This window comes from Papio anubis, chromosome 4 (genome assembly GCF_008728515.1).
Source record: "Papio anubis isolate 15944 chromosome 4, Panubis1.0, whole genome shotgun sequence".
In the NCBI taxonomy this organism is placed as follows: Eukaryota; Metazoa; Chordata; class Mammalia; order Primates; family Cercopithecidae; genus Papio; species Papio anubis.
This window is the reverse complement of record NC_044979.1, coordinates 142,457,639-142,482,049: the sequence shown is the minus strand read 5'-3', so window position 1 is coordinate 142,482,049 and position 24,411 is coordinate 142,457,639. Positions and strand designations below refer to the sequence as shown.

Here is a 24,411-nt window from a genome sequence, read left to right as displayed (position 1 = left end):
CTTTTTAAACTGTGTATTCTGAAGATGCTGTTTCATCTGAATGGTATTTCTTTTCTGTTTATTCATATTTTCCTTTTTTTGAGACAGGGTCTTGCTATGTTGCCCAGGCTGGACTGCAGTGGAACAGTTATCGCTCACTGCGGCCTTGCCCTCCTGCCTCAGCCTCCTGAGTAGCTGGGACCACAGACATGCACCACCACACCTGGCTAATTTTTTTATTTTCTGTAGAGATGGGGTCTTACTTTGTTGCCCAGACTTATATTTTTCTAATTATAAATATATGTCACTGTAGAATATCTATAGTGTCCAAAAAAGTCAGAAACAAAATCCTACCCCTCATCTTGGCCTGAGGCCTCCTCTGATTGTCATCTGTGCTTCAGCCCAACTGCTGAAATCCAATGCCAGTGTTTAATATTTCAACATGCAGACATGAGCATTCTGCCAGTTAGACATTTGAGGATATTCTTAATTTTCAGCTATCAAACATTTTTTCGAAAAACGGAGTGAGTGAGTGAGTGAGTGAAAAGTATATGCAGCCACAACAGGACAGAGCTGGGCACAGGCCCTGGCCTTGGCCTGGAAGGCAACTGATCTGTGCTCCAGGTTGGGAGGTGCTGGCTGTGACCATGCCAGGTGCTCAGAGGCCCCTTTCCGAGGTCTCCACTCACTGTCCTGTGGCTCCTGGTCCACTCCATTGCTGCCTGCAGCAGAAGCCCACCCTCCTCAGCTACCACCTCTCCCTGCAGCTGCACCTTCAGTGCTCACGGCCACAGAGTACGATGCGGAGCAAACTCATCATCCTGCTCAGACACTACCTTTCTTACTCTCCAAGCACATGGCAGAGTTGATGGTTTTTGTTTTTGTTTTTTTGAGACAGAGTCTTGCTCTGTCACTCAGGCTGGAATGCAGTGGCTCAATCACGGCTTACTGCAGACTCAGCTTCCCCAGGCTCAAGTGATCCTCCCACCTCAACTTCCCGAGCAGATGAGACCACAGGCCCACACCACCACACCTGGCTAATTTTTTCATATTTTGTAAAGATGTGGCCTCACTATGTTGCCCAGGCTGGTCGGTCTTGAACTCCTGGGCTCAAGCGCTCCTTTTATCTCGGCCGCCCAAAGTGCTAGGATTATAGGCATGAGGCGCCATGCCCAGGCTAGAAGTGATCTTTAAGCTGCTGGGTTTTGTTTTTCTTTTTTAAAAAAAAACACACTGAATATTGAATTTAAATATGTTGATAAGACAAGAAAAAATAACATACCAGAAAATTTGGCAGTTTGTTTTCATGACAATACCTGATATAAAAGAGCACATAGGCTTGTTGGCTGAGTACCGATCTAATATCACTGGTAGATACAATGGAGTCATTCATTTGATACCAGAGGCCATTGCTAGCCTGTAAATGAGGGCCAATAAAAGATAGAGATTAGATTTAATTAAATGTGGAACACAGTCAAGAGCAATTTTTTTTTCTTTTTATTTTTTTTGAGACGGAGTCTCACTCTGTCACCTAGGCTGGTGTGTAGTGGCGTGACCTTGCAATCTCCCCCTCCTGGGTTCAAGCAATTCTCCTGCCTCAGCCTCCGGAGCAGCTGGGATTACTGGCAGGTGCCACCACACCCAGATAATTGTTTGTATTTTTAATAGAGGCGGGGTTTCACCATGTTGGCCAGGTTGGTCTCCAACTCCTGACCTCAAGTGATCCCCCAGCCTCAGTCTCCCAAAGTGCAGGGATTACAGGAGTAAGCCACTACACCTGGTCAAGATAAATATTTTTACAATGGGTATTCACATTTTAACTGTAAAAGTTCCACCTCTCCCTACCTCAAGAATGCTACTGCTGTCTTACAGCATGTATGTAACAATAGTTAATAGCAAATGTGCACAGCTTACTTTTATGTAGCAGAAGTAATGGCCAGCATGGCAATTAAAACCAGTGTGGACCAGCACTGCATACAAGACGTAAACAATCGGCTCTCCGTTGGGTTGAGACATATATGGCCGAATATCGAGATACTCAGGATATTTCACATCCTAAACAGAAATGGAAAAAGGAGAAACATTTCTGAGGGCACACATCATTCCACATATTCAGGTAGAGGGTATTTAGAGCTCCCTAGGAGGGGAGACCCACAGAACACCTGAGTCCTGTGATGTTCTAGCAAAAACCTAATGCATTTTAAAAACCTAATGCATTTAGCCACTTTTTTTTTTTCTTTTTTTTTCTGAGATGGCGTGCCACTCTATCACCCAGGCTGGAGTGCAGAGGCATGATCTCGGCTCACTGGAAGCCCCACCTCCCGGGTTCAAGTGATTGTCCTGCCTCAGCCTCCCGAGTAGCTTGGATTACAGGTGCACTACCATGCCCAGCTAATTTTTGTATTTTTAGTAGAGACGGGGTTTCACCATCTTGGCCAGGCTGGTCTTGAACTCCCGACCTCGTGATCCACCTGCCTTGGCCTCCCAAAGTGCTAGAATTACAGGCGTGAGTCCCTGCGCCTGGGCTAGCCACCTTCGAAAGGGCATAGTTAACCAGGAGGATAGCTGAATCTAAGTGTATTTAAGGTAATCTTGCTGCATTTATTATTTTCTTTTAACAAGTCAGGATCTACATTAAGTGAATTCTTCAAATCCATCAAAGGACAAAGTAACAAAATGACAACTCTCAACATTAATCATTACTTTTTTTTTTTGAGACAGAATCTGACTATAGCCCAGGCTGGAGTGCAGTGGCACAATCTCGACTCACTGCAACCTCTGCCTCCTAGGTTCAAGGGATTCTCCTGCCTCAGCCTCCCGAGTAGCTGGGATTACAAGTGCCTGCCACCACACCCAGCTAATTTTAGTACTTTTAGTAGAAAAGGGCTTTGCCACGTTGGCCAGAGTGGTCTCAAACTCCCGGCTTCAAGTGATATGCCTGACTAGGCCTTCTAAAGTGCTGGCATTACAGGTATGAGCCACCACACTCAGCCGATTATTTAATTTTAATAATTCGGGAATGGATAGTTTACTTCTCTTGCACGCTATTTAGTTTTTGACCACTTTCAATCTTCAGAAAGTGGGAAGAAAATGGGAAAATTCAGTGTACTACCAATCAGAAAACAAACGCACAAGACAAAATGAACTCTGGTGAAAAGGTGGCAGGGTCTAGCAGGAAGTCCTCTTTGGATTTCAGATTATACAGGCTCTCCCTGTATCCATCACAACCATGGACACCAACAAAATGGACAATGAAGCCCAAATGTAGGTAATAGTTAACAATTTTGTCATGAGAAAGTCAAGTCCTTAATCCTTAATATCTACAGACACGTAAGCCTTGAAAGGCTCGACACAAAAGATGATTAATGACATCATCCACATACCTTAGCAATTTTCCCACCAGTAAAATTTGCAAAACGTTTCAGAGAAAGTGTAAGAACGTTAGAGGATCTATGGATAGTGAACCTCTTTGAAGCTGGAACCATCTTTTTACACCTTGAAATAAACAGAAACAAAAGTTTAAGGAGACGAATATGTACACACAATTTTTGGTATTTTGGTCTTTGTTATTATTCTCAAACATTCCACATTAAGGTTCCAAAAAGGACAGTGGATAAGAACCACCAGTCTTCAACCAACAGTGAAAATATTAACATTAAAAATATAGGGGGAACTGCTTACTTAGCGTGAAGGGAAAGGAAGTTAGGACAATTCTGAAAAACCAAGCCATATGTGCTACCAATAATGTTAAAATTAGGTTAACACAACTTTCTCTCAATTCAAAAGAAACTGAAAAATGAACATGTTCAGACTGGTATAATTATGTGAAAATATGTCTTAAATTCATCTAATTTAAAAATAATAATATTCTTATATGAAAAGAAAGCCCTAACCAGAAACAAAAATAATAAAAATAAATATTAGAAAAGTCTGTAGAATTTAAAACAAAGGCAAAATCCCTCTGGTCTCAAAGATTTGATAAAAAAAATTACTCATATTACCTGACCACGAAGTGGAAATCTACTTAAAAACATATGAAAGAGCATTCTTAAAATAGGCACTCCTGACTTCATGGGGAAACATATTAATGAATAATCAAAATTAGAGTTTTCCAGCAAATGCTATCCCAAACCCTGGGAACCCTCCCTAAGAGAGAAGGAGCCTAGCTATCCCAGAAGAAAGTACTCCCCACCCGACAGCAGCCCTCTTATCATAGGAAAGTCAAAAAAAATGCTATTCGGCAGACAGGGGGTGCCCAGCCACACCTGAAGCAGCACTGCCAGGGGAGCAAAGACAGTTTTACCTCTCTCCTCCCACAAAATCTGCCCAATGTCATGCCCCAGGTTTTCAGGGGCACGGAGCTGCGTGTCTTGCAGAAATGCACACATCAAGACACTCTGGGTTCTGGCCTTTGGACGACAGGGACCCAGTGTCTTCCAGAGGGTATCAGAAACTCAAGCAACCTAGACACACCAAACTCTCTCCAACCAAGCCTGCCAGCCAACCCCACTGGAGCAGCCAGCAAACCAAGTCATCACCCAGCGTACTTGCTGCACTTGTATGAGTTTTCTCCATCAAGCTGTTCCGGCTTCACAAACTGCTCCAAAGCCTTGTTAACACTCTGAGCAGCCTGGGAAGAGAAGAGGCACAAGCACCACATCACCACACACCGCCACTTGTGTCTGGGTCTCGCTCTGCTGCCCAGGCTGGACTGCAGTGGCACAATTACACCTCACTGCAGCCTCGACCTCCTGGGCTCAAGCAATCCTCTCACCTCAGCTTCCTGAGCAGCTAAGACCACGGGCATGGCCACCATGCCCAGCTAAAATTTTCATTTATTTTGTAGAGACAGGGGCCTCACTACACTCCCCAGGCTGGTCTCAAACTCCTGGGCTCAAGTGATCCTCCCACCTCGACCTCCCAAACTGTTAGGATTACAGGTATGAGCCATCATCCCCAGCCATGCCCCTTATTTTTTAAAAGAAAGAACAGAAGACTCAAAGATATAAAAGTAAATGAGACGTTTTATGTAAAGAGAAAATTTCCAGGCCTGGGATTACTCACGCCTGTAATCCCATCACTTTGGGAGGCCGAGGCAGGCAGATCATGAGGTCAGGAGATCGAGACCATCCCGGCTAACATGGTGAAACCCCGTCTCTACTAAAAATACAAAAAATTAGCAGCGCATGGTGGCACGTGCCTGTAGTCCCAGCTAATTGGGAGGCTGAGGCAGGAGAATTGCTTGACCCCAGGAGGTGGAGGCTGCAGTGAGCCGAGATCGAGCCACCGCACTCTAGCCTGGGCAACAGAGCAAGACTCTGTCCCAAAACAAAAAAAAAAAAAAAAGAAGAAGAAGAAAATTTTCCTTTAGTAGTATGATGTTCACTTTTATACATCTAAACACCAAATTATATCCCCTGCCATTAAAAATGAGCAGATTAAAGTGAACAAAAACACAGAGGATGCTCATCGCAGCATTACTTAAAACTGCTAGCCAGACAGACATCAGACACAATCCTGTTTATATAAAAAGTGAACAGTACATTCTGGAGCAGCACATATCAAACTGTTAAAAAGAATGCATTCAGAGGGATAGCATTTTACATATATCTGCAATGTTACTCATTTTTATCATAAGCATGTATTACATCTGTAACCAGAAAAATGCAAGCTCAAGAACAAAAAAAAAAAATAGGAATTCAGAAAATGCAAGAGGCAGGCTGGGCACAGTGGCTGTAGTCCCAGCTACTCGGGAGGCTGAGACAGGGGAAATGCTTGAACCCCGGAGGCGGAGGTTGCAGTGAGCTGATACTGCGCCACTGCACTCCAGCCTGGGAGCTGGAGCAAGACTCCGTCTCAAAAAAAAAAGGAAAAATAACCATCTATATTTGGCTAATATAGAAAATCTAGTTTTATTAAGATATTAAATGAAAATTCAGGCCGGGCACAGTGGCTCATAACTATAATCCCAGCACTTTGGGAGGTGGGCAGATCACGAGGTCAAGAGTTCGAGACCATCCTGGCCAATAGGTAAAACTCCATCTCTACTAAAAATACAAAAATTAGCTGGGCATGGTGGCGTGTGCCTATAGTCCCAGCTACTCGGGAGGCTGAGGCAAAAGAATCACTTGAACCCTGGAGGCAGAGGTTGCAGTGAGCCGAAATCACACCACTGTATTCCAGCCTGGGCGACAGAGTGCGATTCCGTCTCAAAAAAAAAAAGAAAGAAAAAGACAAAAAGAAAAAGAAAATTCAAAGAGTAATAAAAAAAACTTTTAAAAGCTTTTTCATGATGCTTACTACAAAGCTTGAATAATCCCTCCAAATGAAATCTTAGCATATTGAATTTTTCAATTTATATTCTCTAACAAGTAGTCTAAATTACAAATGAGCTATAGTTATATGACTTATTTTTAAAATGTAATTACTTGCATAATTATGAAATTTACCTTTATCTCCAATGTTATATCAAGATATGGATCAAAAGTATCTGAAACGCCCTTGCAATTTAAACATTTGACTGAAATAAAAATAAAATGCAAAAGATGAGCAAAGTATAATCATTACAGCAACATCAACTATTGAAATGACAAAATACAATTTTGAAATTTAAAATTTTTTACCTGTAATTTTTCTATCAGTTGAACAAAAAAAAGTTTTAAATTAATACTACTCATAATATGGGTGAAAAGTGTAATGAATTTGACCCTCATATACTATTGGTTAGAATCAAAACTGGTATAACCTTTTAGAAGGACAAGGTGACAGAATTAAAATTTATAATACACACTCCCTGTGATCCAGAAATTCTAATACTAAGAATTCATCATACATATATACTTTTACCCAGACAGAAAGCATATGTGTACGGATGCTCCATGAACAACAAAACACAAATAACCTAAATCCCCATCGACAGGGGACTAAAATCAAAGGAACACTACTGCAACTGTCGAAGGCTGTTAGGCCTGTGTGCTGAAATGTAAAAGACTCCTAATACGAAGAGACAAATGGAAGCAGTGCACACAGTATGCTCCCAGTTTGTTCATGCACAGGAAACTACCAGAAGGATTTACTACAACCTGGCACCAGGGTTGCCTTTGGGTAAAAGGAATGAGAATCTGGGCTGGAGAGAAGTACTTTTCCTTCCTTCCTAGCAGGACTAACACTGTCCAACTTTTACCATTTTTTAACCACATGCGTGTATCATTTTATCAACTTATAAGCAAAAGCTTACCTCTAGATCTTAGGTATCCTCCAAATATCTGACAAACGAGAGTGGTGGCCTGGGTGTGTCTGTCCAATCTGAAAAACATTGAACAGTGACATGAGAGAGGAGCTTTGCAAAAACTCCAGATGCTGTGACCAGATTTCAAACACATGTGAGCTTACAAAGATCAAGAATTCTAACAGGATAGCCATGGAAAATAAAAGGATGGCACGTGTGGCAGCCCAAGAGCATCCCTGCCTGGCCAGAACACAGGGAGGTCTGGGAGTGGTGGGAGGAGAGGCAGAGCTGTGGGAGCTGTGTCTGTCAAGAAGGGACTTGGGAAGCAAAGCAGGAGTCTGGTCCTGAAGCAGGAAGATGGCAGCCTCCGGGGGCTGCGGCCTGTGCGGGAGGAAAGGGAGCAGAGGCGGAAAAGGCAAAGAGTCTTCCTCCGACCCAAGTCTGTCACCACCCGGATGATGAGGGCCTAGACAGAGCGGTGCCGGGGCAGGGAGAATACAGAGGGAGATCTACCAGGTGTGTTCAGACAGCACCAAGCGGCTTAGGATGCATTATCGAACCATCTCCTCGTTCTTCCTCATGAGTTTAGATTTTAAGGAATAAAGTACAGGAATCAGTAACTGATTGGGGTGGGGGTTCAGGAAATAAATACAGGTTGGAGGGCAGCAGAGAAAAGAATATGTCAGGCACAACTAAAAAGGAGAAGCAGCTAGTTTGAGATTTGCAGACGTCTGCTGATAATCAGAAATTAAACAGCTGCAAGACCAATGTTTATTTCCTGACATCTATGACTGAGCAAACTCAAACTGTTACAGTAAGATACATCTGTAAATTTCAACCATTTAAAACTAATGCACATCACCTAAGGAAGAGGCAGAGCAAAGCCAAAAGGTAAAGTGAACATAGTTCTGTGTGCTTCCAACAAAAAAGGTGAAAATGAATTCTGGTAAGAATAAATTACAACTGGAGATCCCAAATGAAGAAATGGCTGGCGCTTTGTTGTACTTACTTATTGCTGCCATTCAAGCATGCTTTTTGCATAGCATCAACAGTGTATTGAAGGAATTCATGGGCATCTTCTTGGTTTCCAAAACGGAAGTGCCTAGCTATACCTGTAAAATTTCAGTAAAGACAAGGTTTTATGATTACACATAATAAGCCTAAGTTGTACCCCCCAAAATATATCTTACAATAATATGTTGGTTGGAAAACTCCCAAATACTTATTTTATGAGGAAATAGCACTAACATAAGCCACTAACATAAACTATAAGCAGGATTAGGCCCTTTAGACCAGAATTCCCAACCGTTTCGGCACCAGGGACTGGTTTCATGGAAGACAATTTTTCCACAGACCAAAAGAGGGGGTTGGGATGAAACTGTTCCAGCTCAGATCATCAGGCACGAGATTCTCCTAAGGAGCGTGCAACCTGGATCCCATGCATGCACAGTTCACAACAGGGTTCGCGCTGCTATGAGAATCTAACGCGGTCACTGATCTGACAGGAGGCAGAGCTCAGGTGGGAATGCTCACCTGCTGCTCACGTCCTGCTGTGTGGCCCAGTTCCCAACAGGCCACATCAGGTACCAGTCCACAGCTCAGGGGTTAGGGACTCCTGCTTTACACCATTAAAAGTCCACAGCAGCTAGAGTTTCTGAGAGTCTAGAGAGTAGCTACAGAGTGACTCATGTTTTTAGCAAGTTAATAAAGTTACACTTGAATAAACTGGCTGTTTTGTCTCAAGTTTGTCCAAAATGTTATGTTGGTGATTTTAAATTGGTGCTACATCTCTATAATAGAGAATCCATTCAAAACATAAATATCCCAACCTATCTAATTCTATCCCAATGACCCACAGAAGAACTTATATTTGCAGGTGCAGAGAAACATTTCAGTCCTGTTTCTAATTGATTACACAGCTACAAGACCAAATTATTTTTTAAATTATAATAAAAAATTAACACAAAAGTATAAGCAATATCACACTAAAACATATATACTGAATTTTACATGTGTATGAAGATATAAAATGTTCCAGCTTAAATCATATGAAACTGCCAACACTCCACCAGTTTAGACCTACAAACCTGACAATTTCATGATTTAACCATGTGTGTATCAGTGGATACACACATACACATACATACATACACACACACACACACAGAGCAATGACATTTTCTTAAAAGACTAGGTTTAAAAATGTTAGTCATGCCTGCTATATAAGTATGTATAAAAATAAATATACGTGGTCAGGAGTGGTGGCTCACGCCTGTAATCTCAGCACTTTGGGAGGCAGAGGCGGGTGAATCATGAGGTCAGGATATCGAGGCCATCCTGGCTAACATGGTGGAACTCCGTCTCTACTAAAAATACACAAAATTAGCCGGGCGCAATGGCACACACCTGTAGTCCCAGCTACTCAGGAGGCTGACGCTGGAGAATCGCTGGAACCCGGGAGGCGGAGGTTGCAGTGAGCCAAGATCGCACCACTGTACTCCAGCCTGGGCGACAGAGCGAGACTCCATCTCAAAAATAAATAAATAAAAACAAATAAATAAATATATGTATAAATAGCCAGGCACGGTGGCTCATGTCTGTAATCCCTGCACTTTGGGAGGCCAAGGTGGGTGGATCACCTGAGGTCAGCAGTTCAAGACCAGCCTGGCCAACAAGGTGAAACCTTGTCTCCACTAAAACTACAAAATTAGCCAGGTGTGGTGGTGCACACCTGTAATCCCAGCTACTTGGGAGGCTGAGGCAGGAGAATCACTTGAACCCGAGGGGCAGAGGTTGTAGTGAGCCTCGTGCCACTGCACTCCAGGCAGGGCGACAGAGCAAGACTCTGTCTCAAATGAATGAATAAATGAATGAATGAATGCATACATGTATAAACAATCCAAACCTCCCTGGCTAAATTTTGCTAGGCTTCAACAACATTTCAAAGGTTTTTGACTGTCTGTTGTGGTCTATCAATAATGCCAAGGACCAATATAAGACCTCTTTAATCTTCAGTGGCTTTCTAGGCAAAAAGATTACAGTTTGTTACTGTATAATTTCACATCCCTATAATTACCCAGTTAGATGCCAGATTAAGAGTTATAGTTTTGTTTGTATGCATTTTTTTTTTTTTTTTTTTTTTTGAGACGGAGTCTGGCTCTATCGCCCAGGCTGGGATGCAGTGGCCGGATCTCAGCTCACTGCAAGCTCCGCCTCCCGGGTTTACGCCATTCTCCTGCCTCAGCCTCCCGAGTAGCTGGGACTACAGGCGCCCGCCACCTCGCCCGGCTAGTTTTTTTGTATTTTTTAGTAGAGACGGGGTTTCACCGTGTTAGCCAGGATGGTCTCGATCTCCTGACCCTCGTGATCCGCCCGTCTCGGCCTCCCAAAGTGCTGGGATTACAGGCTTGAGCCACCGCGCCCGGCCTGTATGCATTTTTTATTCCAACTCAGTTAATTAACATGATGTAAAAGTGTACTGCAAAAATACACAGAAAGTATGTAAGAAAATTTCATGCACCTGTCCATTTAAAATTTAAAAATTAAATAGAAAAAAGTAAAATTTATCCACAAATTTGCTAAGCTCTCAGTATATATTCTTTTAAGACTGTAATTAAGTTGGGCACCGTGGTGCACATCTGTAATCCCAGCTACTCAACTGGGGCAGGAGGATCACTTGAGCTAGGAGTTCAAGAGTCATCTGGGCAAAATAGTGAGACACAGTCTCACTTAAAAAAACAAAACAAAACAAAACAAAAGAAAAAACAGAATTAACCTTATTTATTTATTTATTTTTACTGCTGCTTGCAGAGCAGGGCTAATCCACAGGCAGTGTGTCCAGAGTAGCCTAATTAACTTTATTTTGACAATTTCTGTCACTGTGTATAGTATAATATTCATTCACCAAACTGAAACTAAAAACTGTTTACAAAAACCTGTGAGACAATATCAGAATTAGTATTACTCAGCATAGAAATCCAAGTGTCACAGCAAAAACACTATAAAACTTACCAATTATTTTAACATATTGATTTTTAATAGTTTAAAATTTGTTAAATTGAATAGTCTTTAATATATTGTCATCTTTTGCTTTAAAGTTTCAAAATGTGTTAATATAGCAAATGCTTTACTAAAAATTTGTTATTGAAGACACAGCCACGCATGACAAAATATAATTGTTTTCTAATACATGAGGGGTTCGGTTTTTCACCAGTTGGACATTAAGAATAATTAGGTAATAGGCCGGGTGTGATGGCTCACACCTGTAATCTCAGTACTTTGGGAGGCAGAGGCAGGTGGGTCACCTGAGGTCAGGAGTTCGAGACCAGCCTGACCAACATGGAGAAACCCCATCCGTACTAAAAATACAAAATTAGCCTGGCATAGTGGTGCACGCCTGTGATCCCAGCTACTTGAGAGGCTGAGACAGGAGAATCGTTTGAACCTGGGAGGTGGAGGCTGCAGTGAGCCGAGATAGCGCCACTATGCTCCAGCCTAGGCGACAGAGCAAGACTCTGTCTCAAAAAAAAAAAAAAAGAATAGGTAATAAATACAAATATAAAACTACAATAGTTAATACTTACGCCGCATCTCATTGATGACAAACATTGGTTTAATAACGTCCCCAGGATTACTGAGTGCCTGGGTAATATGTGCTTGCATTGTACACATCATACAAAAGCCTTCTGCATGACCTGAAAGATAGATGATAATCCTCCAAATTAGCAAAATACAACTATATACACACATCAAGGCTAATGACAAATCAGGGGCACACTACCTGAAATGAAATAATAGCTGCTATATGCATGCCTTGAGCTATCTACTTTTATGCATTTTCATTTACTTTTCTTTGTTCTTTTTTTTTTTTTTTTTGAGACGGAGTCTCGCTCTGTCACCCAGGCTGGAGTGCAGTGGCCGGATCTCAGCTCACTGCAAGCTCCGCCTCCCAGGTTTACGCCATTCTCCTGCCTCAGCCTCCCGAGTAGCTGGGACTGCAGGCGCCCGCCACCTCGCCTCGCTAGTTTTTTGTATTTTTTAGTAGAGACAGGGCTTCACGGGGTTAGCCAGGATAGTCTCGATCTCCTGACCTCGTGATCCGCCCGTCTCGGCCTCCCAAAGTGGTGGGATTACAGGCTTGAGCCACCGCGCCCGGCCTTTTTTTTTATTTTTTGAGATGGAGTTTCACTCTGTTGCCCAGGCTGGAGTGCAGTGGCGCGACCTTGGCTCACAGCAACCTCTGCCTCCTGGGTCCAAGCGATTTGCCTGCCTCAGTCTCCCAAGTAGCTGGGACTACAGGTGTGGGCCACCACGCCCGGTTAATTTTTTTTTTCGTATTCTTAGTAGAGATGGGGTTTCATCATGTTAGCCAGGCTGGCCTCGAACTCCTGACCTCACGCAATCCGCCCACCTCGGCCTCCCAAAGTACTGGGATTACAGGTGTGAGCCACCGCCCTGGCCTCATTTACTTTTCTAACAAACCTAAGTGATAAGTACATATTAGCTCTCTTTCACAAGAAAGGAAAAAGGCTACGAGAGTTTAAAAGTTTGCACAATGTCAAAGAGTTATTATGTGACAGACACATAACTGGATTCAAATCATACTCTTTCAAATTTGAAAGCCAGTGATCCTAGCTACTCTCTATACTGGAAAAGCAAGGTTTTTCCCCTCATACCACCATTTATCTCAAATGCTAAAAGAATGTCTCCCACAGCAGGGATTAGACATCACTGTGCAGGCCGTGCACCATGGCTCATGCCTATCATCTCAGCACTCCGGGAGGCCGAGGTGGGTGCATCTCTTGGGGCCAAGAGTTTGAGACTAGCCTGGGCAAGATGGTCAAACCCTGTCTCTACAAAAAATAAAAAGAAAATTAGCCCAGTGTGGTGGCATAAGCCTGTAATTCCCGCTATCCAGGAGGCTGAGGTAGGAGGATCACCTGACCCCAGGGAGGTTGAGGCTGCAGTAAGCTGTGATCACACCACTGCACTACAGCCTGGGCAACAGAGCGAGACCCTGGCTCAAAAAACAGAGAAAGAAAAGAAAAAAGAAAATAATCTCTGTGTAAATACTCTGGCGTTGCTGGCCACAGATGGTGGTCTCTATGGCATATCTTTTTTTACAACTTTCTAAAAACGTAAAACTCATTCTTAGCACATGTTAAGTGGTGCCACGGCATCTAGTGGGCAGATGCCAGGGATGCTGCTAAACAGCCTCAAATGCACAGGACAGCCCCTCACAACAAAGAATTACCCGAAGTGTCGACAGCACCGAGCCTGAGGAACTACCTGACTAAAGGCTGCCCAGATGTACCTAATAATGCTTAAAACACCACAAAAGGATCAAACTATTTCCAATTAACTTTGTCCCGCAATAAAGCTCAAAAATACTTTTTAAGAAATACAAAAATCTCAGCACCCTACAACATAAAATTCATTCTGTCTGGCATCCAATCAAACAGTACAAGGCACGCAAAGATACAGGAATGACCAGTAACAAGGAGAAAATAAATAGAAAAAAACCCAGAAATAACACAGAAAATATAATCAGAAGACAGTAACTTTAAAAAAGATATTACAAATATATTCCTATGTTCAAGGAAATGAAAAATGGAAGAACACATTAAGAAGAAACATGGAAATAGATGCAAATCTACTTATACACATCAACAGTAGACTCTCTGGGATGAAAAATACATCAGATGCACCAGGTGCGGTGGCTCATGCCAGTCATCCCAGCACTTCGGGAGGCTGACGCAGGCGGACTGCTTGAGCCCAGGAGTTTGAGACCAGCCTGGGCAACACAGCAAAACCCCATCTCTACTAAAAATACAAAAATTAGCCAGGTGTGGTGGCACGTGCTTGCAGTCTCAGCTACTCCAGAGGCTGATGTGGGATGGGAGGACCACCTGAGCCCAGCAGTTGGCGGCTGCAGTAAGCTGTGATAGCGCCACTGCACTCCAGCCTGGGCGACAGAGTAAGACCCTGTCTCAAAAAAACAAAAACAAACAACAATAACAAAAACACCAGATGTGATTAATAACAGATTAGACACCATATAAGAAAAGATTAGTGAACCTGAAGATACTCATTATGGGTAGAAAATATCCATAATAAAACATAAGAAGAACAAATCTCACAACAACAACACAGAGTACCAGTAAGCTAAGGGACAATTTTACATTGCCCCTGATATACGTCATTAGAGCCTGAAGGTAAAAGGACAGCATAAATATTTCAAGAACTAACAATTATCTACAAAGGAAAAGCACAAGGGAGGTTTTTGGGAAGAGGCACGGTTTCGTATCCTGACTGAGCTGTCAGTTCACATGAGTCTATATTAATATTCAAGGGAAACTTACACCAAAAAAGTTAAGTTTTCAAAAGTCACTGAAAGTTGTCAAAATTTGACAGAAATAATACATGTACAGATCTAAGAACCTCAACAAATTCCAGTAGTAGAAACATGAAGAAAACTACACAAAGCCCCACTGCTTACAACCAGTGATAAAAATCTTAAAAGCACTGGAGATAAAAACATTACGTAGGCTGGGCTGGGTGCGGTGGCTCACGCCTGTAACCCCAGCACTTTGGGAGGCAGAGGCAGGCAGATCACAAGGTCAGGAGATCTATCCTGGCTAACACGGTGAAACCCCGTCTCTACTAAAAATACAAAAAAAAAATTAGCCGGGCGTGGTGGCGGCCGCCTATGGTCCCAGCTACTCAGGAGGCTGAGGCAGGAGAATGGCGTGAACCAGGGAGGCAGAGGTTGCAGTGAGCCAAGATTGCGCCACTGCACTCCAGCCCAGGCAACAGAGCGAAACTCCATCTCAAAAAACAAACAAACAAAGAAAACATTACATAGGCTGGTGCAGTGGCTCATGCCTGTAATCCCAGCACTCTGGGAGGCTGAGGCGGGCGGATCATTAGAGGTCAGGAGTTCCAGACCAGCCTGGCTAACATGGTGAAACCCTGTCTCTACTAAAAATACAAAAAATTACCTGGGCATGGTGGTGCATGCCTGTGATCCCAGCTACTCGGGAGGCTGAGACAGGAGAATCACTTGAACCCGGAGGCCGGGGTTGCAGTGAGCTGAGATTGTACCACTGCACTCCGGCCTGCGCCACCGAGTAAAACTCGGTCTCAAAAAAACACAGGAAACAAAGACAAAAACAAAAAACCATTATGTATATAGGAACAAAGGTAAAACCAACAACAGACTTCAGGCACAGCACAGGCCAGAAGAACAGCGGAATACTATCTTCCAAGTATTAAAAGAAAAAGAACACGCCAGGTGTAGTGGCTGCCCTGTAATCTCAGCACTTTGGGAAGCCGAGGCCAAGTAGATCGCCTGAGCCTAGGAGTTCGAGACCAGCCTGGGCAACATGGCCAAAATCCTGTCTCTACAAAAAATTAGCCAGGCAGGGTGGTCAATGCCTGTAGTCCCAGCTACTCGGGAAGCTGAGGTGGGAGGATTACTTGAGCTCAAGAAGTTGAGGCTATATAATGTCACACCACTGCACTCTAGCCTGGGTGAGAGTGACAGCCTGTCTCAAAAAAGACAAATAATGTTAACATAGAATTCTACACCCCATGAAAACATCGTTCAAAAACAAGCATGAGACTAGCACTTCTGGGAGACAGAGTAGAGGTAGTTTTCTATTCATCCTGCCAAGTACAACAACAAATCCTGACCATTGTATATAAAACGAACCTTAAAAGGCTGTGAAAGGTAGAGAAAGAGACATGCTAGGGACCTCAGAAGACACGGTGGTGAGTTCCCTGGGGTTTCTTTGTGCTTCTTCTAGTCCATCTTTGTGCTGCTTCTAGTCAGACTTGGAGCTAAGAAGTCAGCAACCTGGAAACCCCAACAACTGCAGACAATCAAGCCCAGCAAAATCCCTCCCACTCTCTCCAGCCAAAGGAGGAGGAAGGGGCAGCCTCGTGTGACAGAAACCTTTGGAAATCATCGCTCTATTTCGGCTTCTGTATGTATTTTTTTCTGTATGTTATGATGCTTGGTTTTTTTTTTTTTTTTTTGAGACAGGATCTCACTCTGTCACCCAGGCTGGACTGCAGTGGCGGGATCACAGCTCACTGCAGCCTCTACCTCCCAAAGCTCAGGAGATCCCCCAATCCGTCTCTCAAGTAGCTGGGATTACAGGCGCCCACCACCATACCCGGCTAATTTTTGTATTTCAGTAGAGACAGGGTTTCACCATGTTGGCCAGGCTGGTCTCGGACTCCTGGGCTCAAGTGATCTGCCCTCCTCTGCCTCCCAAACTGCTGGAAGTGTAAGAATTATGATCATGTTTTGACATTCTAAAGATCTTTCTGGCTGGGAAGAGGCTGCCCCTCAGGCTAGCCAATTCTTAGAGGTAGCAAAGGGCTCAGCGTTCGTGCAAGCCTTTGCTATACAGACTAACCAATCCAGAGCCCTTCCTTCTCCATTCACCTGCCTGTGCACCCCAGGAGGCAACACTCCTCTGCCCTAACCATCTCAGGGCCAGGTGCCAGGCAACTCTGGGCCACGCCTGTGGCTCAGAGCCCACTGAAATTATTCAAACCAGCCAATCCCAAATTCTTCCCCATGCCCTACCCTGCTTTTCCCACGGAAACCTCAACGAAGGCTCTGGCCAATAATGCCTTCCCCTTGCTCCTGTCTTCTGCTTCCTGACCCCTCAGGGGTCCTTACCACATGGCCCTGCATGGTGTGACATGTGAGCATAAAATCTTTGTCTTCCTGAGCCTCTCCTGTGTCTCCTCTTGTGGCTGCACCTGACCAACCATCTCGTAAAAGAATACAAAAGACATTCAAATACCACAGAAGAACTATGGCCTCACCTCTACCCACACCAGCAAAAGCCAAGAAAACAGCCTAGACTTACACTCAACAGGCTGTAGCAAGGCACCCTAACCCACACTGGGTTAACGGTAGAGAAAGCAGACTAGGAGCTGGGACTTGCAACCATACTGTATGAACAAACCCTGTCCCACCCCATGTTGTTAGTGACAATCACATGGGGAGCCCAGATTTCCACCCACCCAATAGTAAAAAGCCACCTCTACAACTCTCCCCTACTATGGCCTCCACAGCCCCTGGTGAGGGTCAGAGTCAGGACTGTCACCGTCACTCATTGGTAACAAAACCACTCCTACTGGAGTGTCCGTGGAGACCATGTGGGGAGCAGGAACTTCCACTTCCACCCAGCAGGGACAAAGATCCCCAATTCCCACCTGGGGTGCCAACGGAGGCTGAGTGGGGAATGTGGGCTTCTACTCCATCTGACATCACTTCCTCTGCCAGAGCAGTGTCAGAGCAAGCTGGCTAAAACAAAGGTTAGATAAGACTCAGTGTCTTATAAGATAATACCAAAATATCCATGGCCAGGCGTGGTGGCTCATGCCTACAATTCCAGCACTTTGGGAGGCCGAGGCAAGAGGACTGCTTGAGCCCAGGAGGTGGGGGCTGTAGTGAGCCATGATTACACCACTGCACTCCAGCCTGGACAACAGAGTAAGACCCTGACTCAAAAAAATAAATTGTTTTAAAATCCAGCTTTCAACTAAAAATCACTCATCATACCGAGAACTAAGAATCTCTCAAACAAAAATTACAACATTGCCCGATATGGTTCTAAATGTATACAGAAGAAAAAAAAATTTTTTTTTTTGAGACAGAGTCTCACTCTGTCACCCAGGCTGGAGTGCAATGGCATGATCTTGGCTCACTGCAACCTCTGCCTCCTGGGTTCAAGTGATTCTCTTGCCTCAGCCTCCCAAGTAGCTGGGACTACAGGCATACGCCACCACACCTGGCTAATTTTTGTATTTTTAGTAGAGATGGGGTTTCACCACGTTGGCCAGGATGGTCTTAAACCCCTGACCTTAGGTGACGCCCACCCCGGCCTCCCAAAGTGCTCGGATTACAGGCATGAGCCACCGGGCCCGGTCTTTTTTTTTTTTTTTTTGTCAACCAGCCTGGAGTGCAGTGGCACGATCTTGGCTCACTGCAATCTCTGCCTCCTGGTGGTTCTCCTCCCTCAGCCTCCCGAATAGCTGGGATGACAGGTGTCCGTCACCATGCCCGACTAATTTTTTGTATTTTTAGTACAGATGGGGTTTCACCATGTTGGCCAGGCTGGTCTCGAACTCCTGACCTCAGGTGATCCACCTGCCTCGGCTTCCCAAAGTGCTGGGATTACAGGCATGAGCCACCACGCCCGGCCTAGAAGAAACATTTTTAAACAATTATAACTAGTGGAGAGTAAAGGACATAGGGAAGTAATGTTTCTATACTTCCCTCAAACTAGTAAAATGACAATACCAGTAAACTGTGGTAAGTTGTGTGTGTGTAAATGTGGTCCCTAAAAGTGACCACTAAAAAGGCTCCAGGCACAGTGGCACACGCCTGTAATCCCAGCATTTTGGGAGCGTGAGGCGGGCGGATCACCTGAGCCCAGGAGTTTGAGATCATCCTGGGCAACATGGTGAAACCCTGTCTCTATAAAAATTAGCCAGGCACGGTCGCACACACCTGTATGTAGTCCAAGCCACTTGGGAGACTGAGACAGGAGGATCATTTGAGGTTGGGAGATTGAGGCTGCAGCGAGCTGAGATCGTGCAACCACACTCCAGCCTAGGTGACAGAGTGAGACCCTGTCCTCGACTCACCCCCAAACAAAGATAGACTCAAGTAAAGCAAAATGATGTAATTTTGAAAAATATTTTCAAGTATTCAAGTAACCCACAGAGAAGCAAGGTAAGAAAACAAAGATATACAAAAATGAACAGAACCAAAAACAAAATATTAAATGGTAAAATAAGCCTTAAGTCTTAAAATATCAATAACCACCTTAAAGGTAAACCACCTAAACAAATGAGGGTGAAGGACACCCAGCCTAGATTAGCAGATAGTTAAAAGACACAGACTGACAAAATGGATTGAACAACACAACCCAACTATATGCTGTTTACAAAAAAACTCACTTCAAATGTAATGATACAGGCAGGCTGAAAGTAAAAGGATGAAAAAGATATGTCATGCAAGCATTCATCAAAACAAAGCAGGGAAAAAATTTTATCTGGGCGTGGTGGTGCACACCCGCGGTCCCAACTGCTCCAAATGCTGAGATGGAGGATTGCTAGAGCCCAGGAGTTGGAGGCTGCAGTGAGCCATGATCATACCACTGCACTCCAGTCCAGGTGACAGAGTGAGACCTCATTTCAAAGAAGAAAAAAAAAAAAAAAAGCAGAGGCCAGGCACAGTGGCGCACACCTGTAATTCCAACACTTTCAGAGGCCAAGGCAGGAGGATCACTTGAGGCTAGGAGTTCGAGACCAGCCTGGGTAACACAGTGAGACCAAATTTCTACAAAAGTAAAAAATAAAAAAATTAGCTGGTCATGGTGGGACATGCCTGTAGTCCAAAGCTAATAGGAAGACTGAGGCAGGAGGATAGCTTGAGACCAAAATTTTGAGGATGCAGTGAGCTATGATCACACCAATGCACTCGAGCCTGGGTCACAGAACAAGATTCTGTCTCAAAAACAAAGAAACCAACAACAACAAAAAAAGCAGGAATGGTTAAATTAATAAAGAATAAAGTAGACTTCAGGAACATAGTAAAGATGTTAATCCCCCCAAATTAAGACACAAGCTTAGTGTACTTCCTAGCAAAATCCCAGCAAAATATTTTGTATACAGAAGATTATTTTATAATTTGTAATGAAAAGCAATGGAACTAGAATAGCTGAAACTATTTTGAAAAATAAAGTGGACGAAATCATTCTATCCGATAACAAGACTTACTACATAACTACAGTAAGAAGGACTTGCGTAGAGTGGTAGACACACACGTCATCACAACAACAGAAACCTGGAGACAGACACACAAATATGCCCAAATGATTTTTTTTTTTTTAGTTACAAAGATACAAAAGCAATTCAATGGAGGAAAGACAGCTTCTTCAAGAAAATGACGCTGGAGCAAATGATATCCAGAAAAAAAAATTCAGCTTAAACCTCGCAGTTTCTACAAAAATTAACTCAAAATGGATCGCAGACTTAAATGTAACACATAAAACAATAAAACTTACGGGAAAAAATCTGCAGGATCAAGAGCTAGGCAAAGAGATCTTAAACTTGACACTAAAAGCACAATCCATTAAAGGCTGACCAATTGAACTTCACCAAAATTAAAAACCTCTGTCTGTAAAACATCCACTAAGTGGATGAAGACATTTTACAGATGGGGAGAAAATATTTGGAAACCACATATCCTCAAAACTTGACAGTACAACAACAAAGAACTTGATAGAAAATGAGGGAAAGATACAGACACGTTTCACCAAAGAACACAAACAGATGGCAAATAAGCACATGAAAAGATGTTCAACACCTTTAGGCATTAGGGAAATGCAAATGAAAGCCACAATGAGTTATCACTACACACCTACCAGTACAGGTAAAATGAACACTAGTAACAACAGCAAATGTTGGCAAGGATGCAGGGAAGCTGGAACTCTCATATATTGCTTTGGCAGTTTCTTATAAAATCAAACATGCAACTACCATATAACCCAGCATTTGCAGTCCTGGGCACTTATCCCAGAGAAATAAAGACATGCTGACAAAAAGAATTATATACACTCATGTTTATAGCAGCTCCACTCACCATATCCCAAAACTAGTAACAACCCGGATGTGTTTACCGCAGCTCCACTCAAGATATCCTAAAACTAGGAACGACCCGGATGTGCTTACCGCAGCTCTCCACTTAAGATATCCCAAAACGCCGGGCGCGGTGGCTCAAGCCTGTAATCCCAGCACTTTGGGAGGCCGAGACGGGCGGATCACGAGGTCAGGAGATCGAGACCATCCTGGCTGACACGGTGAAACCCCGTCTCTACTAAAAAATACGAAAACTTAGCCGGGCGAGGTGGCGGGCGCCTGTAGTCCCAGCTACTCGGGAGGCTGAGGCAGGAGAATGGCGTAAACCCGGGAGGTGGAGCTTGCAGTGAGCTGAGATCCGGCCACTGCACTCCAGCCTGGGCGACAGAGCAAGACTCCGTCTCAAAAAAAAAAAAAAAAAAAAAAAAGATATCCCCAAACTAGAAACAACCCAGATGTGTTTACTGCAGCTCCACTCACATATCCCAAAACTAGAACAACCCAGATGTCCTTTAACGTAAAAGTAAAGTGTGGCGTTATCAGGTGGGGCACGGTGGCTCAGGCCTGTAATCCCAGCACTTTGGGAGGCTAAGGCGGGCAGATCACGAGGTCAGGAGATTGAGACCATCCTGGCTAACATGGTGAAACCCTGTCTCTACTAAAAATATTTTAAAAATTAGCTGAGTGTGGTGGCGGGTGCCTGTAGTCCCAGCTACTCGGGAGGCTGAGGCAGGAGAATGGCCTGAACCTGGGAAGTGGAGCCTGCAGTGAGCCGAGATCGTGCCACTGCACTCCAGCCTGGACAACAGAGCAAGACTCCGTCTCAAAAAAAAAAAAAAAAAAAAAAAAAGACACTGTGGCGTATGGATACCATGAAATACTACCTACCAATGAAAGAATTAATACACGCAACAACCTGGATCAATCTTGAGAGAATTACACTAGGTGAAAAAGCCAATTCCAAAAGATTACATACCATATAATTCACGTAACATTGTTGAAATGACAAAATCATAGAAATGGAGAATTAGTGGTCACCAGAGGCTAAGGGAAGGCAGGGACACAAGTGGGCTTGGGAAAGGGAAACATGATGGGTTCTGTAGGCGATGGAAATGCTCTGTATCTTGACCATATCAATGTCACTACTGTGCTTGTGATATTCCATTACAGTATCATCACTGGGGGAGGTTCAGTAAGGGTACATGGGATTTCTTTGTATTATTTCTTACAACTGCATGTGAATCTACAGTTACCCCCAAATAAAACGTTGAGTTTTTTAAAAAAGCAAAATAAAGACATTTCAAACCAAAAAAACAAAACAAAACAAAACAAAACGCTGAAAATCAGTAACAAAGTAAAATAATCCCTGCCCATAAAAAAAAAAAAAAGTAAGTAAGGAAAAATACCAAATGGAAATCTGGAGTCTGGATACATAAAAAGGAATGAAAAGCAGTGGAAACAGTAAACAAGTAGGTAAATAGAAATGATTTTTAAAAAGCTTTAAACTATCTAAAAACAAAACTTTTTAAATGAATTTAAAGGAAAAAATAATACAACAATGCATGACAACAATAGCACAAAGATGGGAAAGGAAAGATGGAGTATATTATCAAAATGTTCTTACACTACATGAGAAGCAGAATATTGTTATGTTTTGTTTTGTTTTTTGTTTTGAGACAGAGTTTTGCTCTTGTTGCCTAGGCTGGATTGCAGTGGTGCGTTCTTGGCTCACTGCAATCCCCGCTTCCCAGGTTCAAGCGATTCTCCCACTTCAGTCTCCCAAGTAACTGAGATGACAGGCGCCTGCCACCACGTCAGACTAATTTTTTGTATTTTCAGTAGAGACGAAGTTTCACCATATTGGCCAGGCTGGTCTCGAAATCTTGACCTCAAGTGATCTGCCTGCCTCAGTCTCCCTAAATGCTGGGATTACAGGCATGAGCTACCATGCCCAGCCCACTCCAGTTTTCTTATGATTCATGTTAGCGTGATATATTTTTTTTCCATCTTTTTATCTTTAACCTATTTTTGTCTATATATTTAAAGTAGATTCCCCCTCACCTTTTTTTTTTTTGAGATGGAGTCTCGCTCTGTCACCCAGGCTGGAGTGCAGTGGCGTAATCTCGGCTCACTGCAACCTCTGCTTCCCAGGTTCAAGTGATTCTTCTGTCTCAGCCTCCTGAGTAGCTGGGACTACGGGTGCACACCACCACACCTGGCTAATTTTTGTATTTTTAGTAGAGATGGGGTTTCACCATATTGGCCAGGCTGGTCTCGAACTCCTGACCTCGTGATCTGCCTGCTTTGGCCTCCCAAAGTGCTGGGATTACAGGCGTGAGCCGCCGCGCCTGGCTAAAGTGAATTTCTTATAAATAGCTTGTTAATTTGATCTTGCTTTTTATCGAGTAGTAGCCTCTGCCTTTTTTTTTGAGGCATTATACCTTTTACATGTAATGAGATTATTAGTATGATTGGGTTTAAATCTACCATCTTGCTGGTGTTTTTTTTTCCTACTTGTCCCATTTATTCTTGGTTGTCTTTTAAAATCTTTTTTTTTCTGCCTTCTTTTGGATTGATATATTTTAATCTGCTTTATTGGCATATTTTTGATATTTTTTTCATGGTGATTACTTTAGGTTATATCTTTAACTTATCAGTTTACCTTCAAATAATAATCCACTTCTCAGGCTGGGCACCAGTGGCTCACGCCTATAGTCTCAGCACTTTGGGAGGCTGAGGCGGGCGGATCACTTGTGGTCAGAAATTCGAGACCAGCCTGGCCAACATGGCAAAACCCCGTCTCTACTAAAAATACAAAAATTAGCCAGCTATGGTGGCTCATGCCTGTAATCCCAGTTATTCAGGAGACTGAGGCAGGAGAATCACTTGAGCCCGGGAGTCATAGGTTTCAGTGAGCCGAAATTGTGCCACTGCACTCCAGCCTGGGCAACGGAGTGAGACTCCGTCTCAAAAAAAAAAAAAAACAGGCTGGACGCAGTGGCTCACGCCTGTAATCCCAGCACTTTGAGAGGCTGAGGCTGGAGGATCACCTGAGGTTGGGAGTTCGAGACCCCATCTCTACTAAAAATACAATAGTTAGCCAGCATGGTGGTACATGTCTGTAATCCCAGCTACTTGGGAGGCTGAGGCAGGAGAATCACTTCAATCCAGGAGGCAGAGTTTGCAGTGAGCCAAGATCGTGTCACTGCACTCCAGCATAGGTGACAAAGTGAGACTCTACCTCAAAAAAAAAGAAAAAGAAAAAGAAAAAAGAAATGAAAAAGAAAACTGGAGTGGCTTTTTTTTTTTTTTTTTTTTTTGAGACAGGGTCTCATTTTATTGCCCTGGTTGGAGTACAGTGGCATAATCATAGCTCTCTACAGCCTTCAACTCCCTGGCTCAAGTGATACTCCCACCTCAGCCTCCCGAGTAGCTAAGACTATAGAAGCACACCACTGTGCCCAGCTAATTTTTTAATGTTTTATACAGACAGGGTCTCATTTGGTAGCTCAGGCTGGTCTAGAACTCCTAGC

At 43.5% G+C, this 24,411-nt stretch overlaps 1 protein-coding gene across 8 annotated transcripts in view; it reads right to left on the bottom strand.

Moving 5' to 3' along the window:
• USP42 (ubiquitin specific peptidase 42) overlaps positions 1-24,411 on the bottom strand; it is an 80,525-nt gene that overhangs the window by 14,848 nt on the left and 41,266 nt on the right. For 6 of the 8 annotated variants that reach the window (XM_021935639.2, XM_003895699.5, XM_021935638.2 and 3 more), the window contains 8 exons: positions 11,791-11,901; positions 8,217-8,319; positions 7,217-7,284; positions 6,429-6,499; positions 4,527-4,609; positions 3,363-3,474; positions 1,894-2,034; positions 1,296-1,396 (listed from right to left, as the gene is read on the bottom strand). In XM_021935639.2, coding sequence (XP_021791331.1) covers positions 1,296-1,396; positions 1,894-2,034; positions 3,363-3,474; positions 4,527-4,609; positions 6,429-6,499; positions 7,217-7,284; positions 8,217-8,319; positions 11,791-11,901 — 790 coding nt within the window. Of the gene's footprint in view, positions 1-1,295; positions 1,397-1,893; positions 2,035-3,362; positions 3,475-4,526; positions 4,610-6,428; positions 6,500-7,216; positions 7,285-8,216; positions 8,320-8,740; positions 9,501-11,790; positions 11,902-17,443; positions 17,535-24,411 lie in introns of those variants that run through there. The other 2 variants (XM_021935642.2, XM_021935644.2) reach the window with 2 other exon arrangements.